The 19,249-nt window shown below is 39.4% G+C and overlaps 2 protein-coding genes across 3 annotated transcripts in view; both read right to left on the reverse strand.

Annotated features, from left to right (window-relative positions):
• The window catches only part of bend5 (BEN domain containing 5), a 68,467-nt gene extending 60,895 nt beyond the window's left edge, over nt 1–7,572 (reverse strand). The window contains exon 1 of the mRNA XM_044130244.1: nt 7,528–7,572. The gene's annotated coding sequence lies outside the window, so the exon portion shown is untranslated. The remainder of the gene's footprint in view (nt 1–7,527) is intronic.
• agbl4 (AGBL carboxypeptidase 4) overlaps nt 1–19,249 on the reverse strand; it is a 442,148-nt gene that overhangs the window by 129,786 nt on the left and 293,113 nt on the right. For both annotated transcript variants that reach the window (XM_044130229.1, XM_044130230.1), the window contains one exon: nt 7,528–7,744. In XM_044130229.1, coding sequence (XP_043986164.1) covers nt 7,528–7,744 — 217 coding nt within the window. The remainder of the gene's footprint in view (nt 1–7,527; nt 7,745–19,249) is intronic.

A 19,249-nucleotide genomic window follows, 5' to 3' on the forward strand; every position in this document is an offset into this window, starting at 1 on the left:
GCTTAATTCCTATTCATGGAAACGCAGAAGAGGACAAAAGAAGCTGGGAGAGGGACAGCGCGGCGACAGACTGCGGAGCCATTAAGGTGTGAATACATTCCATTTTCCTAAATAAATATTATCTCTGTCTGAGTAGCCCAAAATGTGTGTGCTTTAACGTCAGCATTATAATAAGGATCAACAAGAGGTCAAGACTGAGTGATCATCACCTAAAACAATTTCACCCTCACCTGTGGTACTTTGAATCTATTTATTGAGCATATTATTTTTAAGTGCACACACAGCTGAGCTGTGCTGTAAAGTTAAACATATCACAGAAAGACAAACTGCTCTTCCTCCTTCTTGAGCTACACATCAGGAGTCTGGCTAACGCACCACCACACCCCACCTCCTTCCTACCCTCATGTCCTCTCCTTCATTACTGCATTCTTCATCACCAGAGAGATGGGAGAGATGCAAGGCTGGAGATGCGTAACAAAGCAGCAAGTATCCTGGGGGAACCATTAGCTGGAGATAAGATGCCATGCAGCACTATAACATAAGGACATAGATCATAAACCTGCTTATCTTCGGCTCCCCCTGGATCACCTTCTTACTCAGCTGTCTGAGGCCAAAAGACAGTCTACTGCAGCTCCAACCTTTTCTCAGAGATTCTTGTGATAACCTAAAGATATTCACATGCATGTATCTGATATATTAGGGGTCATTTGCTAATTAAGTTAAATAGGAAGAAAAAAAAATCAGTTGACAAGAAACATGTACCAATACAGAGACGACCTTTCCATGTACAAAGAATTACTTCACAGTTCTGATGCCCAACTGCTGTAGGCAGAGATTAACATATAACCAGATGATAAAGGGACTTTTTTCTTCCAGATGCAAACTAGCTTCGCACATGCAAAATGTTAGTATTCCTTAGGCAGACAGAGAAAAATTGATGGGAAATATATGGTCTAAAAATGAAATGGCAAGGTTCAGTTAACATTAACAACACAAAAAAAACAAACTAAAAACAAAAGTTAGAAACCCTTGCTATTCATTCGAGTAACGCCTCTAATGTAGAGGTCAATTGGAAATTCAGGGTGATATTACAAATATGTTTACAAAATATTGTTTTCTTGTTTTTTATTTTTAAATTTTTATCTGTCTTAAGTTTTCAGACTAATTCAATATGATTGTCCAGAGAAGGATAATTTCAGGAAATTTTTCACCAGAAGGTAAACTTGAGAATTTTGCAAATATCCCAAGTTGAAAACTTTTTATAACTATCACACTCATCACCACCTCACGCATAAGGTCCATGCAATTCCCCAGATCCAAAACTTACGGAAGCTTTTTAGCCTCAATTTTTGATTCAGTGGCTGTCCCCTGGTTTTTAATGGCCTGGTCAGTGAGCCACATTAGAACGGCCACTGTCTAGAAATAAAGAGGAAAATGGTCTGCCACGTGGCTTCACTTTGCACTACCACCTCACCCACACAGTGGAGAGTTGATGACCATTCTGCAGCTGGTCTTTGAATAACACTCTGCAAATGGAGGGCTCTCTTTATTACGAACCTATCACAGAGCCATTCACAGAACTGCGTCTGTGTCAAGAACTCAAATACTGGAGACAGTTAACAGAAAAGGCTGCCATTAATTAGTCAGGGTAATTAAAACTGGTGCTTTGCTACAGCAGATGCTGGTCTGAGAGTCGATGACAATGCATGACGCGTGCAAAAGCCATTACTACATTTGACTGTGAAAAGTCCAGGTGGAAAAGGTCTCCCGTTAACACAATGGCAGTCCACAGAGCCTAGATTGAAGCATGTTGTTTTCTGTTTGCCTACCCAGGCTCCTCCAGTGTGGCTGCTGACCTTCTTCTCTCTCCACGGCTGGAGTGGCTATTGATTGGATCTTGGCACACAGTGTACAAACACAGAGATAAGGAAAGAGAGAGGCAGGCAGGCAGATATAGGCGCAGCGTCCACTCTACTCCTCTCCTGTTGTTCAAAACACAGCCCCAAAAAAACTGACGGTTCCTGAAGACCACTCTCTTACTGAGCAGACAGCCCAGACACGCTAAATGAACATTCACGTCACACGGGATTAAGTGTCACATTCAGTCACGACAGTGTAAGCAAAGTTAAATCACTGCAGTCAACGGTTAATGCTGCTTTTCTTTAGCACAGTACAAGTGATCAATCACAATCTTGATCTGATCTGTGGGATTTCACCAGAACAACAGAGCTGAGAGCATGTTACTCATCAGCTTTGTGATGTTCAGATCAACAGCTTTTACTTTTTTGTGACTTTGCAAACCAAATTCCCGCTTGGTGGTGAGAAAGTGGCATGAAGGCTTATAGGTGGCACATTCGTCCACCCACCATGAGGCAGCTATCTCATTTACACTTTCTTTCCATCTGGTTTACAGGCAGAGGCTGTGCTGTGTCAGAGGTGACTAATAGTGTCATAGCCCTTCCCTCCCCACAGGGCCAGCACAAGAAAAACCTCAAACTGCTGCCTCCGCAACTCCAGGGCAGAACCTGGCTGCTGGTGAGGGGGAAAGAAAAATGCTTTGTCAACAGGCAGGCTGGGCAAATAAGGTGCTTTCAATTCTCGATGGCCAGGGGAAACTTGAGGAGCATAAAGAAATGAGGAAATAGCTTGAAAGATAGAGACAGTAGGGGTCATTTCAAAGAGCCTTGTTAGTATTGTAGCAGGTCGAAAGCCTGTTGTCTTTTTCTCTGAACCTCTGTGGACACGGATGCCTCGGGGGGAAGAGAGAAAGCGGTTTTCTCAGATACTGTCAGGATGGTCCTCTAAAAGGAAATGTTCAGACAGAAGGAGACCTGACAGGCATGAATCCAGCAGAGAAAGCACAGGAAGAATCAAAAACTTCTCCGTTGGGAAATAAGATGGATTTTTCGGGTATTTTTCTTTTAGTGTTTGTGTGTGATGTGTATCCGGGTGCCTGTGAGACTATGCCTTTTAGCGTTCTCTGTGTTGGGACTGGAGTGCACTTAGAAACTGCAACAAAGCTTGAAGCAAATATTCACCTTTTACATTCCAGAAAAAAAAAAAACAAAAGAAAAAAAACTGTTGGCACATATTGCAAATATGTGAATAAATATGCCACCCTGACAAAAGGTCTCAAATGAATAATGCCAAAAACCTCAACTCATCTTTAAGTTCTTTGAGGTCCAGGGGGGAAACTCAAGCATCCCTCACCCCAGAAAAACTCCCCTGCTCATTCTGTTGGATCCTATAATCCTCACAGAATGTTCTCAATCTGATCCTGAAAAAACTTCAAAAGGAGATTCCAGCAGCCATCTTGATTAATCGCCTGAACCACCTAAACCAGGGGTGTCAAACTCCAGTCCTCGAGGGCCGCTGTCCTGCAACTTTTACATGTGGCTCTGCTGCATCACACCTGAATAGAATAATTAGGTCATTAGCAAAGCTTTGGAGAACTGATCTACACAAGGAGGAGGTAATTAAGCCATTTCATTCCAGTGTTTTGTACCTGTGGCGCATCTAAAAACTGCAGGACAGTTTTAATCTCACGTTAAATGTTTAAAGTTTAAAGACAAGCACTTTAAATTTTACTGTTTAAAGTCCTGATCTCACCACAATTCTCTTTTTTTTATGAAACTGACACAGAAGTAGGTGAACATACAAAGTGAGGTGAACAGAGGGACTCATCTAAGTTGCAACACGTAAGGGAATCCCAGGATCATCATAATGACTAAGAGTCACTGCTTCAGTAATTTAGAGTACTACAGAACTCATAATAATGTTAAAGACAGGACGCACGAGTGGGTGAAGTGGTAAACGCAAGAGCCAGAATTATATAGGAAGATGGTGTAGACACTGACACAGCAGGTGATGGAGCAAATAAAAATATGTTCTGCAGTAGCTTCAAGTTCAGAACACAACCACCAATCTTTCCTGTTAATGTTACTTTAACAGGAAAAAAATTGTGGTTGTGTTCTGAACTTGTCACTTTAACCCATCCCCAGTCCACACCCTGATTTTAAACGTACGCGCTACCACTTTATTCCTTCCTCCATGCTCATTCTGAGGATCATTTATAACTGTGCAACGTGGAATTGTGACACAACTGAGATAAATGGGGAACTGGTGCTGAAAGCAGAAATCTGTCTGTCTGTCTGTACTGAGTACAGACCAAAAGTTTGGACACACCTTCTAACTGAATTACATTAGAAGGTGTGTCCAAACCTTTGGTCTGTACTGTATGTATGTATTTAAAATAGAAATATCCCTTACTGAGTGACAGGCACAACAGAAGCATCCAGACTCACACAAAGGTAAAACTCTAAAAACAAAAAATATGAAACTGTACAGCAAAGGCAAAATTTCAACATCAATAATAATAATTTTAAAAAACCAATACAAGTATTACATTAGCATACTCAGAGTCAAATAATGGGCTACTGAGTGTGTGTTCAATTAAACAGGTTGTTCTTGACGTGACTACTAAATATTACAGACCGGAATAAATATTTCAGAAACTAAAATTTTAAAGTATGTCAACTTAAGCATGCAGACTGCTTGGTCTATTATTTGTGGGAATACGTTACAGAAAACAAATTAGGCAGCACAACAGAGGCATGCCAGTGCAAATAGCCCCAAATCTTATTTCCACCCTTATGAGATAACTGTACCCATTAGAAGGTTAAATCTATTCTGGTGTCCAATGCGTGTTCTGTCGTAGCCAAAGACTCTGCCTCGGAAATTACAGCAATCTGTCTTTAAACTTTGATGCAGTCGAAAAGCTCCCTTTATCCATTCTCATCTCTTTCCTTCTGACCTGTGTGTGTGTGTGGAGATGCATATGCATATACGTAGGAGAAGGAAGAAATGGCAAAAAAGAGAGAGAGAGAGAGAAAGAGAAAGAAAGCGCAGTCTGGGAAAGAGATATGAGAGGGTGGGGCTAAGCTGTCTGCGACCAAGGCCCAGAGAACATAAAAAGAAAAATACGGTCATAAAACCTCTCTATGACTATGAATACTAATACTGACTCTGAGCCAAACCAACCAAGTCTGTCCTCTCCCTGTTCCCCTTTGTCTTGCGAAGAGAAATGATGCAGCTTAAAAATAAAGTGAAAAGAGTGTGCTGCACAGCCTGAATTGTATATCTTAGTTCCAACAGCGTTACACACATAACAGTAGCACAGATTGAAGAAAAGAAGATTTGTTATCAGCACCAGAGAGATGCACGAAGCCGTCACAGCTTAGGTCAACTTTATTTACAACGTACTGAACATCAGGGATTTTTACTACATTCATAACACTGCAAAACTGTGAAAGTAAAATCACAAATTGCTCTTCGTTTTGTCGAAGACCATAGTGAAATATTATAGTTAGTTGTCATGTCGTAGCCACAATCCAGAAGGCTCACTATCAGATTTATGTCTCACCATTCATTGCAACTGGCACAACAAAACAAGTAATTCATCTTTTTATTACTTAAAGGCAATAATGCTTTACGTTAACAGAACAAATGTACATTAAATCAGGCAAAAACAAACGCCTTGTCAGTTCAGGGCTTTTATCTGTGTCACTAATCATCTAAATCTCAAAGGGATTTTATTTACATACAATAAATATTTGTGTCATCTCTATGCCTAAGTGAAATTTAAAGCCTTTTCTTCCAAAGTCTAGCTTTGCTACCATCAGCTAAACTGTGTAGTGATGTTAAGTTATAAAACAATAAATCAACCTTTACATATTTCTCAGGACATCAACAGAAAATGGAAAGACACAAACAACACATGTCTGTCATAAACCAACAAGCTGGACAAAGAAAGCATTTAGCCATGCTAACTCCAGAGGAGCTGCAGAGATCTACAGCTCAGGTGGGAGCTCTGTTGACCACACAGCCATTAGCAATACTGTAGACAAACAGGGTCTCAATGGAAGAGTGGCAAGAGGAAAGTCATGAGAAGTACTGTCAAGCTAGAGAAGACAAGGCAAAAATGTGTAAGAAAGTTTCTGTTCAGATTCAACCGAAACTGAACCTCTGAAGGCTCTGAAGCAAAATATTAACGCTGCATATCACCAAAACACACAATTTCCACAAGTAAACAGAGTAGTATTTCCCCATCATGCTGTGCAGATGCTTTTTAGCAGGAAGGGGAATCTGGATAATCCTGGAAGAAATCTTGTTAGAGGCTGCAAAAAAAATAAAAAATGTGAGTGTTGATCAAAGGTTCACCTTTCAGCAGGACGACACTAAGCATACAGTCAGAGCCCAGTTTAAGTACAAAGCTGAACCCAAATGAAAATATGCGGCAAAACTTGACAACTGATGTTGGTAAAGGCTCTTTCTCAAGTGCGACTGAAAAATATTTTAAGCTACAAAGGAAAATGAGAAAAATTATTTTAGTCTGTAACTATAAAATGCTGGTAGAAACAGACTTTGCAGTGAAAAGTAGTTCTATTCTCTCTTACACTCAGGGGGACTAAAATGCAAACCAAACTTTTATTTACTAAAAAAAAAAAGGGTTTAACACTTATTTTATTCAGTGTCTATGTATTTTTTAAACAGTTCTTTTTCCTTTCACTTCCCATGCTTTGTTGGTTTATTGAATAAAATCTGGAGTTTCAAGTTATTGTATTACACGATTTTTAGCTGTAACATTTGAGTTTATTAATGTTTTTCAATATGTATGTATGCCAATAAAATAATCAGAAATTTAGCTGTGGCTTGTTTCTGTGTGTGGATGGAAAAGCTGTTCATCTTCAGTCATTTCTGAATGAAAAACAAAATGCATTTGCTCTTACAGCACCTGGGGTTAGCACCCGAACGAAAAAAAATCTCTACAAAATTTAAATGCTGAATTACTACAGAAGAGTAAAGAAAATGAGTAATTGTAAATATTTTATACTTTAATTATGTGCACTACTCATTGCATCTTTAATTTATGAAGGTGTTACACCTTTAAAAATGTGCTATCAGCTGTTTCAAATTTCAAAGTAATTTCTGCATTTTATGGTCAAGTGCTTCTTACAAGTACCTGAACTCTCATGGTATATCCCTTGAAGCAAACTTTCCCTGACAAATGTTGGAGGACAGAAGAAAAAGTCATAATCTCTCAAGCATTTCTAATGAGTTTTTCTCATACAATTATTTGATAAGAGCAGACAAGACTGCAGGCTGCATGTATGATACACTGGCTTCCACTGCTGAGGTGAGAGCTCTGCTGATCACATGAACACACACGCACACGCGCACGCACACACACACGTAGCTTGTAGCACGCTGTCTCCCAGTGTAACAATACTAATAATAACATGAAGCCACAGTTATCACCAGCAGGCACACCTAAGTTCCCACTCTGGGTCCCTTAAAGCTAAAAAAGACAAAAAAAAAAAAAAAAGACACACACACACCATGTCCCATAATTCCTCCATGTCTAATCCACGTCATCATTTAATTTTCTGACTCAAACCTAGACATTTTCAAGCACCTCGCATTTTTATTTGTCCACCTGCTTGTGTTATTTTTCATTCTGGGACTTACCACGCTGAGTCCAAGCTGCTCCCTCTGCAGGTAGGGGAGGTTTCTGCGCTCCAAGCTGGCAAGGTAATGCTGCAGTCTGGTGTAGGTGTAGGGGTAGCAGTATGCAAACTGGTAGATGTCGTCTTCTCGGTCGAAGCAAAAGGCAAATGACATTACATAGTTGCGTCTGTGGTCAGGGCAACGGTAGTAGTAGACGTTTTTTGGTGGAAGCCTCTGCCTGCAACACAAAAAACATGGCGATGATGGGGGGCCATTTATGCTGACAGCAAATGTAAAGAGGTTAAAGAATGTTGAGTTTACGGTATTAACTTTTTTTTATATAGTTAATAGTAACAATATTTGTTCTGAAATATATCTAACTTGAAATATTTCACAAAGAAAACTATTTCAAGTCCTTATTTGTTGCAATTGTAATTATTCTGGCTTACAGATCATAATAAAAGTTTTTGAATAGACTGACAAAAAAAATATTAAACTTTTTCATCATACTGAATTAAAATAAGTACTTGTAGCGGGTATTAGATCGAATGAGAGGGAAAAAGGAGAACATTTAACTGAAACACATAATTAAGAAAACACAAACACATTTATTGACACCCCTGGGAAAGATGTGTAAAAAGATTTCAAATTAATTCATCTTTTATTGCAGCAGCATAATCTCACACAAAATGGGGGCACGTTGCATGTTAAATATTTACTTTTAACAGCCATTACACAATTGTTTGTACTATCTAGCTAGTTTGACAAAATACGCAAATTATAACTTTAATTGAACTGGCATTTCTTTTAATCACTGGCCACAGGGGTAATGTTAAGACCCATATTTTTTGCCTGTCACCACAGTGATGAGGTAGTTGGATATGCAAGTAGAGAAACACAGAAAAGTATTTCCAAACTTCCTTAGAGCAAAGAGTGCATTTCCACAATAAGCATATCAGTATTTATGATTTGTAAGCAAATCATAAATTTGGTGTATGCAACAAGCTGATATAGTAATTTTCAATGCATTCCCTTAAGGAAACCCTATTTTTATGTTGTGTCTGGATCAAAAAAGCCCTGGACGTCCAGTCAATATTGTCCAGGATAGAAGTACTTCAGTCCACTGAACTCCACAGATCTATTTTTATCTCCTTTCACTGGTTTTAGTCCAAATTCTTTCTTCATGTATTGTTGATTCATAAAACAGAGAAAAAACAGGAATTTGTTCAATTGACTGCATTTGTTCCCTTTTTTGAAATCATACCTTTTTACTCCTGGCCTTTCAAGCATTGACTTGGAAATGTACACGTCTAAGCTCAGGAAACAGCACAAAAAACTGATATCTTAAAACTTGCAGCATAAAAGCAGTGAACAGATGAAGATGATGAGGAATTGGTGTGTTTGGGACATCGGGATCTGGGAGAAAGGTGGAATAAGGAGATAAGGCAAAGATGAGAGAGCAAGGTGACGGCAGATCTGGAACTGATACATAGATATACGGGAACGGATGGTGGCTAGCAGTGCGGCTGCTTCTGTGGCGACTCTGGCAACAGATCAGATATGATGTTATCAGGACCAAGATAGAAACAAGACTTGATAACCAAACAGGATGGACCGCTCTCGTCCAGCTCAAATAGAGTCTACTTCTTTACATGATTCACCCACAAAGACAAGAAGCAAGCTGGAGAGCCAGCCCCAAACAGACACCTAAATGTATCATGTTTTGCATAGATCTAGAACAGACATCTGTAGTGAAGGCACAAACATTGTCAAGAACTTGAAAAAATATCTCCGTAGGTACCTAGTGAATCAAAAAAGCTAAATCACTCAGCCTCTTACAGAGAAACAGGAGCAAACGCCAGGGCTGATTATTCCTTCAGAGGTAGAGAAAAGAAAACGTCTCTGCATGTAGCTATCTCAGCAGAATACTAATGCAGCTAGTGGCTAGCTATACCACACCCTGGCTGCCAACAACAGCCTGCATACCACGGCTATCCAACAGCCTGCAAATCTGGGCAAGAAGAAAAGAACAGAAGCTAAAAGGAAAATATAAATCCTGCAACAACAATGAATTCAACTCTTCTTTTCTCCCTCTAAAACTCCAATACCACTTTAGTTTCAAGTGTACTTGGAAGGACAAACTAAACGTTCATGTGACGCCAATGAGCTTCAACCCTCAGCTCGAAAAGCACACTGGTGCTTTTTTGTCGTACGAGCCCTCCGAGGTGTGGGTTAATTAAAATATGATGACACCTCACCTTTTTACATATTTCCCTGTTTGCCTGCGTCCATCCATGCAATCCCACTTCTCCCTGTTTCTCTTTCTCCCTGCTGGGAGATGTGTGACCTTGCCAGAGACTAGAACAGTCCTGGCTATTGATTTTAATTAAAGCTGCTTGTCCCATCACAGCATTATAGTTATAGGCCAGAGAAAATAGCTCTGTGACTCTTACTATGGGGGGGAAAAAAGGACAGGATGGAAGGAGCTGTTTGAAGAAGGGGGCTTTGCATCATTTAGACACCACAGATTCATGGAGGAAAAGAAAGCTACAGCATATGCACATCGGTGCTCACAGTCTCTCTGGTTGTTATCTGAGCAGTCAGCGCTCCTGCTCTGAAGCTGCCAATTTGTTTTATCTAAATGGTACCTCCCTGTGCCTCTTCCCCTGCCCATCTCTTGACTCGGCACAGAGGTGTCGTTGCCAAACAGAATTATCATTGCGTGAGATGGAAAGGGGGGGGGAGGATGAGAACCTCCACTAGTATGATAACACTCTCTCGCACACCCAGTTTTACAATTCAGTGATTACAGAAACAAACAAACACTGAGGTGCACAGAGAAACAACAGCACAAACTCAAACCATATGTGAGCTACATCAAGGTCATTCCTTTCGCAGTGAGCTGTGGGACACGTTAACCTCCAGAGCATCTCCTCACAGCAGTGCAGAATAAAGAGAGATGAGGAACAGAAGAAAATACAGAGGCAAACACTAGGCAAATGCAGAAAGTGGAAGACAAACAGAGAACGGGACAAGTAAGAAGACAAAGTCAAAGATAAAGAGACAAGAGGACAATGCAAAGGGATTGAATCACCGAGAGCTTGCAGACCTTTAGTGACGTGTCAGCTTGTGTGCCCTGGCTTTTCTACTTCAGAAATATTTGCAACTACAAAGTCCTGCTCTGATTCTTATGGCGCTGAGATGAAGGCTCTAAACTGATAGCTTTTATACAGGCGACACTTTTGTCTATATTTTTAAATCAGTCAAGCATAAAGGACACGCCAATCATGGCTGATCGGAGCGCTCTCACTGACAGAGGAAGAAAGTTGCAGGACAAAACTCGCAGCCCCTTAAAACAATACACACACGCACACACACACCCATTCATAGACCCCTTTTTATTTTCCTGTATCGCTGTTGTCACTTTAGGCCTGTCATCCCGTCAACTGTTAGGAAGGTTAAATGTCTCCCAGTGTGGCCATATAACTGTCAAGCTCCACACAGTCGCACCAACTCATTTCAGACAAATACTAAGTCCGTTTGGCAAACATTATGCACTGGATTTCTTCACCCTTTCTGTATTACCCCACCAATAATTGAAGAGGCATTATTTCCCAGCATTCTAAAACGATACCAGATGTTAGATAGGCGCTTTGTTTTTAAAGCACAGCGTCGTGCCTTTGCTTGCATGCTAAGTCAAGCAGAAAACTGCTTCTGAATCACCCCAGGAGTTCATATTCACATATGTAAGAGAGGACATGTGTGTTTCTGTGCATGTGTGTGGAGGCATGTTGGCAGGCATATATATTCCTGGACCAACCACTTTTTTGGATGCAAATCAAGTTGCAACAAAGCTTTCAAGAGACACAGTTACTAGGCAACCTGTGCTGGCTTTGTAATTTGGCTGAGTCGCTGTATATTTTATGTGGCCGTACAATGTATTTATTTGACTGCGGCTTCATAAATGCGCCCTTTAGAGTACCTTGCAAAAGTATTCACATGCCTTAAACATTTTTATCACTAACATCACAAACCCCAAACTCAGAAGTGTTCCATTTGAAATGTATGCATCAACACAGAACATAATTGAAAAGTGAAATCATATATATATAGTTTTCAAAACTGGAAATATAAAAAACTGTGAATTGCATTTGTATTAAGCCTCCTTTACACTTATACTTCTAAATCAGAGATTTGTTGGTGAACATTAGTAAACAAAGACCACCACGAAGACCAAATAACAGAGTAGACAGGTCAGGGAATTAAGAGCAGGGTTAGGACACAAAACAATATCCGAAGCTTTGATCATCTCACAGAGCACTACTCTTTTTATCATCCTGAAACAGAAAGCGTATCGCACCACTGGAAACCCGGTTGTACATATAAACAGGCCATGAAAACAGAGCAGATGGAGATGCACCTTCCAGCAGAAAAATGAATCTAAACATATGATCAGATTTCTAACAAAATGATTTATAACAAAGCATGCATATGTTAGAATGAACAACATTTAAATACGACTAAGAAAATATAGCAAGGCTTCAAATCAGAATGTTCATTTTTGTTTCATTCGCAAACATGATAAGAACATGCTTCAAAACCCTTATATATATCAGTGTAACAAAAGGTAGTTTTCCAAATAGTGGCTCAGAGGGCAGAATCAAGGAGCATGCCATACTTTTCAGATTTTATTTGCAAAAAATTTTGAAAACCATGCATCCTGTTCTTTCTTCTTTGTGTCTGGCATGTCAAATGAAATCAGTTTATTAATATAGTGCAATTTCAAAAGAAATACCTGAAGGCACTCATGTAATTTGTATACATAAATATATAGTCAATTTAATCCAATCATACAGAGACTCAAATTTTACACAGAAATTTGAGTCTCTTTGGGGGTTTTCAGTTTGGGGGATTTTAGAGGAACATTTCAGTTTGAGCATGTGAACACAATGACAAGAGCTTAAGACTAAGGTCTGATAGCGCAAAACAAAAAATAATGCCACGAGGGATTAATGCCAGTGGCTGAATCCTCTGGCTAGAAGCCATAAGGATTTACAGGAAACAATAACACTTGTGAGTTATGGACTTCTCTGTAACAAGGGAGATGAATTTTCCCCACCTGTGGAGACACCACAGCGCTAGCAGCTTCCTCAAATCAGACAGAGTCGTCTGATGAGGCTGAAACATGTGCATGTAAAAGACACTCACCTGATTTCAGCATCAAAACACCCAGAAGGTGTTCTTCTATCAGGTGGCTGTTTTACCCGCTGCCTATTGTTAGAGGCACAGTGGAGAGCTGTTATCTCCAACCCTCTGTGTTAGCTCTGATATTCATGTATTGCTTGGGGAATTTCATTAGCTGATCTGTCACAGGATTGGCAGCTTTTAGACCTCAATGAATTTCAAGGTGAGTTTGCCGAATCAGCTCGGTCAATATCAGATGATACCCGCAGCGCTTCACTTGAGTTTATATTATGCAGGTGACATAAAGTGCAACGTTATTTCCATAAAAGACTGAGAACAGTGAGGAAATTTTGAAGGCTCATCTACCAAGAAACAAGGCAGCAATAACTCTATTAGTTTCTCATTTTTATATATTTAATACAGAGATAATCGCTTTATGTAAGTATCTGTTCGGACTACACATTCTTGCTTTAATTTACTTGTCTGGTAAATACGGTTATTTACAAATAATCTCCAAAAAGATCTCTCTCTCCCTGTCCATATATACATGTCTTTCTGTCGTCACAAAGACTTCCCTGCATTTTTCATTTATTTCTATAGCCTAAAGTTACCAGCACTTCTTCTCATGGGGCCTTGGTATTTGAAAAATGGCTTTACAAGGTGATAAAGGCTAAAACACAAACTGTAGTCCACTTCATAACTTTCTCTTTGTCTTCCTTTAGCCATTTCGATGTTGTCTTGCTGATGTGCTTTTGACCATTGGCCTGCTACATAACCCAAGTAAACACTACAAAACTCTCTTTCTGGATTTTCTTGTAGAAAGCAGTTTTAATCTAGATCCTGAAGCAGCAAAGAAGGCAGCAATGGTACAACCACCCTGTTTAAGACTATTGTATACTTAATGGTGCGTTTATGTTATTCTTATTTTATGCCAGATTTAACAGGACACAAAAAGATGGGCCTTTCTGTTCTCTTTGGTCAGCAGCAGTTTGGGCTTCGAGAATCAATGCAGTTTTTCACCCAGGCAGCCATAAACTCTGATCTAAGCTGATGCAAATCAGGTCTGCAGTGTTTCCAATCTTCTGTGGTATTTTGTGAATACTGGTCCTCACTATAATTAACTGGAGTCCAAAAACCTAAAACATTACAACTGCAGTCTAAAAGATACCAATGCATTCATTTCTCCATTGTTGTTGAATTTCTTTAAGTAGATGTTTTTTGTTTTTTTTTCTTGTTCTTTGTCAATTAAGTCATACTGTCAGACAGGTTCTAATCAAGTGTTTTCTTGATTCCCTTCACAGTTAGTGATAGTTAGTGAATTTGAACCTAAAATGTGATTAATTATTTTATGTCCTTAGATTTATTATTGAGGACAGAAGTAAATCACTATTATATTTTCTATGACTGCTACAAATTAAACAGTTGCTGGTATTAATAATATGTTAAATGAAGAATTTTAAAGTCAAATAACTTGTAATTTTCTGCATGTATACTATATTGGATTAGGTAACAATGTTGGAAAAGGAAGAGATGTTAAACTGCCCTCTCAGCAGCAGAGATTGTGATCGAGCTCAATGCCTTCAAACTAGAAGAATGGTTCCAAGTTATCTTGGAAATCTTTGAAATGGAAAAACTGATAATTTTTTTAAGAATCCAAGAAGACAAATTCTATGTAATCTGGAGCAAATGGATCACATTCAAGCAGACATATGATTCCTCCAGGCTTGTGCCTTTTCTTTCAATTTCAGATTCCTCATTTTCATGATTGATTTTTCTCTACTGTAAGTGCTCATGTATAAAGTTTTTTTTTTTTTTTCCAGTATTTTATTTTTGTTAATATTGCAACAACACTAAAAAAGGAGTAGAGAGTGTTACACAAGATGTGATTTTTATGTCAATCAGCCATTTTTGAACAAAAAGATAATTTAAAAAACATCACTATTAAGGGTAGGTGCTTTGTCTCCTTAAATAAAATCACAAGATTTATTTGTATTGCAGACTATCTTTGATTTTAAAAGTCGTTTGACCTAAAACACTTAAGGATGGGGAAAAAAAAAACATAGGAACTCTAAACAAGAGCTAATATTTTTCTCTCAACTCTAATTCACTATGCTTGGTCATAATGTTGTGCCTGATCTGTGTATGGAAAATGGAAAAATCTCATGTTGCATTCACTTCTAAGAACAAGGATACAGACTCCCATTAAAACATGACTGAACACTAGCCTCTAACTCAAACTCCTAATCTCTTCCACACTGAATCTGATTGAAATTCCTGAGATGTACAGCATGCAAACATTCACATGGGATGCTTTTATCACCTCCGAGGAGGCACACTGAGAGGAAATTGGAAGAGGATTTACAGCAGCAGCTCTAGCTGGTATTCTCAGAGATAGTGACAATGAGGAAAATATCCAGAGAATAAATAAATCTGACTTGCTTTTCTGAAATATCTCTTCACTAACTCTCTATTGCAGTTTCCATGCACAAATAAGAGTTTTCAAAGCTATTGTTTATGCATGAATACATGCATATACTTAAAGTCATATCTCAATATGAATATAAATTGTTTTAAATGCTGCGTGTCATTTAGACTGAGAAGAGTGGCGGTGCCTGAATGTACCAGTAGAGGGCCACACAATTGAGTGAGAGGTGAGAGGGATTGAAGTAGAGTAAAATCTTCAGAGAAAAAGCGCTATACCCTAAAATATGGCAGAATAATTAAATAAATATTACTTTAACTAAATCACTTTATAGAAAACACAAAGTTTAGTGGTGCACAATGTATTACAATGCTGAAAAATAGAGGAGGATGCAATAGAAAACACTTGAAAGTACTTAAAGGTAACATCTTGTGATAAAGCAAGAGCCCAAACACTTCCCCATGGGGGTCTCAGCTAGAGGAAACACACTGAGCCCAATCCCCATGTCCTGTGGGGCAGCAGGGCAATTAGCAGAGAGCAGATGATCATTGTGCCCTCACCACTTTGGCACCAAAGCTCCCCTATGGGGCAACCTGGCAGGTGCAGGTTTGTCTGAAACAAAGGAGGGGTACAGAGAAAGTACATACATAAAACCATCAAAATAACACCGATGTGATGATCTCAGCGTTAAGCCCCCATGGGAGAGGAAGGGTACGCCGGGAGGAGATGAGCGGGCAGTGGGCCCTCTGCGTTAGCGTGTTTGAGCCAGTAGAAAGATGAGACCATCCACCTATAATTGTGTGATGCAGCATTTCCCAAAGTGCAACATTATACTCCCATTACATTATCGACAGCATGTGTGTGGACAAGAGTGTGGAATGGAACAGACAGACCGGCGCCAGAGAAAGTCGTTATAATAACAGATAAGTGCACAGAGACAAAAGATGTATGCACAGACGCATTAATACACTTACAGTTGGTTAGTAATCATGTGCTACACAACGGATCAGTGACCAAGTGGACCACTAATAATCTTTACATTTCTGATTCTCTACGTCTATCCAGAGGGTGTAAAAATATGGCAACTGTGGCTTTTTTCACTTTTGCGACATTGTTTTGAGTTTGACTTGTTTTAGCAACTGACGTAATTGATGCCTACAGTATAGGGCTAAAAAATGCAAGATGAGAACATCGTCTGATCTCACGATGAGTCAACCCTGTTACACAGACAGCTGATCTTAGATCAAGCAACATTACAGACGCTTACTGTAGTGTGTGTTTGGAGAATAGGCCAACGGAGAGATGAGATCATTCTGTTTAGAGAATTTACTCAGTGAAAGGAAACGCAACTCATACGAAAAGCTCTGAAATCCTTTATTAAATTCTATACAGCAATGAGGTCACCTTTTAGACCATCTCACTGATCAGACTGACTCTCTTGGGGAAAAATAACCACAAAGTAACTAACATAACAGCAGGTAACTTCAGCAAAAAAAAATAAAAATTACTGGAGCCACTGCCTTTGATTGAATTCGCCTGATATTGTAAACCTCGTCAACACAAGTAAACGCAACCAACAACTTAATATAAAAGTTTAAATATGTCTACTTGTAGCCATGATACAATGTAAACAGGCTGTAAAAAGTCTTCATGTTACACTGAGGGTGTTCCAAAATGTTCCCAAATATTGGAGCCGTTTCCCGATCTGGGCATTTCTAAAGTAATGTCTAAGTCCCTGCTTACATGTAGCTCCTGATGTTAATTGAAATGTATCTGATTTTATGTTTCAAATTCAAAAATGCTTTATTGATCCCAAAAGGAAATTAAATGTTTTTATAACTCATGTTCATTTAAATTTGACAAAGAGCTATAGTATGGCTGTTAGCAGGAAAGACCTATGTAGCAGTCTGTATTACAGCACATTTGAAGAAGCCTCTGACTGAAGACAATATTTTCCCAAGACAGTCTCATGAAGAGGATGGTCAGAGGTGTCCAAAATTTTCTTGATTTCATATACAATACTTCCAATTAAGTATTAATTTTCATAAGTTACAACAACATTTAATTTCCCTTTAGGATCAATTATTTTTGAATTTGAATGTGAATACATTTTAAAGGTGTTGAATGAAAGTTTATGAAGAAGGAAATTAATTTTCTGTCATATTTATCTATACATGACCGTACATTAACAACTGGAACCGCACAAGTAAGAGCTTAAGTCAGTGGTTCTCAAAGTGTGGAGCGCCCCCTAGTAGGGGCGCAGTGCCATTGCAGGAGGTGCGTGTGAAGCAGTATGGATGGGAAAAAACAAAACAAAACAAAAAACCAGTTACATAAAAGTGTTTCACTGTAAAGATGGTTTGAAGTTTGTTTTGTTGCAACCTGAAATGTGAAGTAAACTTCAGTGGAGTTTGAAAACAAAATGCGTATAGATTTATGTCTGGTTGAACGATGTGTGTGCCCAGTTGATTTTTTTTCTTTTTTCAGGGGAATTTTATTGTAATCCATAGGGGGGCCCAGAAGAAAATCTTTAGGAACCACTGGCTTAAGTTATCAACAAGTCACATGAAAACAGCACATTAACATGTTGGTACATAATTAACTTTTAGCTTAAATCATCATGCGAAGTAGCAATATTCATTTTCTTCCAGACTGTAGTGCTACGGACATTGATGAGTAGAGTTAAACAAGATAACATATGTGTGGTCCTATTTTCTTGCAATTAGTTTAGCTTATTTGTTATCAGGCTGAATCGGTACTAACAAGCACCTTCTCTTGAATACATGGAAATAGAAAAGGAAAAACAACTTTTAAAGACTACTTTTAACCCACATCACACAAAATTTCACTCATAAGCCAAATTAAATGCTCTTCCTAATTTCATAGTGTGATCAGCATTAAAACAGCATGGTGTGCCTGACACTGATCTGTAAAACAATACTCATTCACAGTCCCATTCCCCTCCTTCCCTCCTCCTGTGTCCTCCTCTCCCTCTGATCCTCCCTGAGGGCCCTGCACAAAGATGCCAGCCTGTCTGCCCACATTTCCCTTGGCTCAGAGGGAGCAGCTGGGGGCCTGGTTGCTCTGTCTGCTTCCATACTCCCCAGCATATCACGGATACACATGCACACACTCCACGTTCACAGCTTGCAGCAGGACCGGTGTCACCACATGAGTGCCAAGGGTAGCAGCATCCACTGGAGGGAAGGACGGAGGGAACGGAGGAGGGCGGGGCGGGAAAAGGAGAAGCACGGATGGGCACTCGGCCTCTCAGACAGCCAGATGTTGCCAATTAACTTCTCCGGCCGCCACGGGGGCTGTGGGAAAGAAGTCTGGCACCTGTACCATCCAATCCCCGGCCCAAAGACACCATTTCTTGTGTCTGAAGGTAGTAGAATTTATGTGTGCAGCCTGCACAGAAGATGAGTTCAGGGCCACATCTCTCTTAAGAGCTCAATTTTCAAATACAAAGACACCTGGTCTATGGTACACTAACTGCTCAACTGTTTTGACCTTTGCCTAAATTATCCTCAATTCTTTCCCTTTCAGTCTCAGGAGAGACTGAACAATAAGTCAATCTAAAAGGGAGGAAAGACATGAGAATGAGATATAATGGGACTTGCTTTCTCTAGTTAATCTGTTTAAACTCCTTTAAAGTACCTTGCAAAAGAATTCTTGTTCCACATCTCATTACATCACAACTACAAAATTCAACATATTTTGAGGGATAGATCAACACAAAGTAGTGCAATAATATGAAGTGAAAAGAAAGGATTAATACTTTATGAAATGTGAAAGTTGTGGCATCTATTTGCATTGTGCCTCCAAAGTCAATATTATGTAGATCTAGCTTTTGCTGCAATAACAGCATATCTTCTGGGTTTAGATCTAGTCCATAGGCGACTGACATAAATCTGACTGTGTATTTACATTTGCTTTGCTGCTGGGAAGTTTTCCTCTCTCTCAGTCTGAAGTCCTTTCTCCACGATTCCCCAACATTTAGCTCACTCCCTTTGATCATCAGACCAATATCCCTTTGCCAAATTAAAAAGGAAAAACCCATTGCATAATGCTGCCACTATCATAGGTTGGCAATGTGTTCCTAGAGCTTAGGTTTATACCAAACACCCCTATCAG

This window comes from Gambusia affinis, linkage group LG10, assembly GCF_019740435.1.
Source record: "Gambusia affinis linkage group LG10, SWU_Gaff_1.0, whole genome shotgun sequence".
Taxonomy (NCBI): domain Eukaryota; kingdom Metazoa; phylum Chordata; class Actinopteri; order Cyprinodontiformes; family Poeciliidae; genus Gambusia; species Gambusia affinis.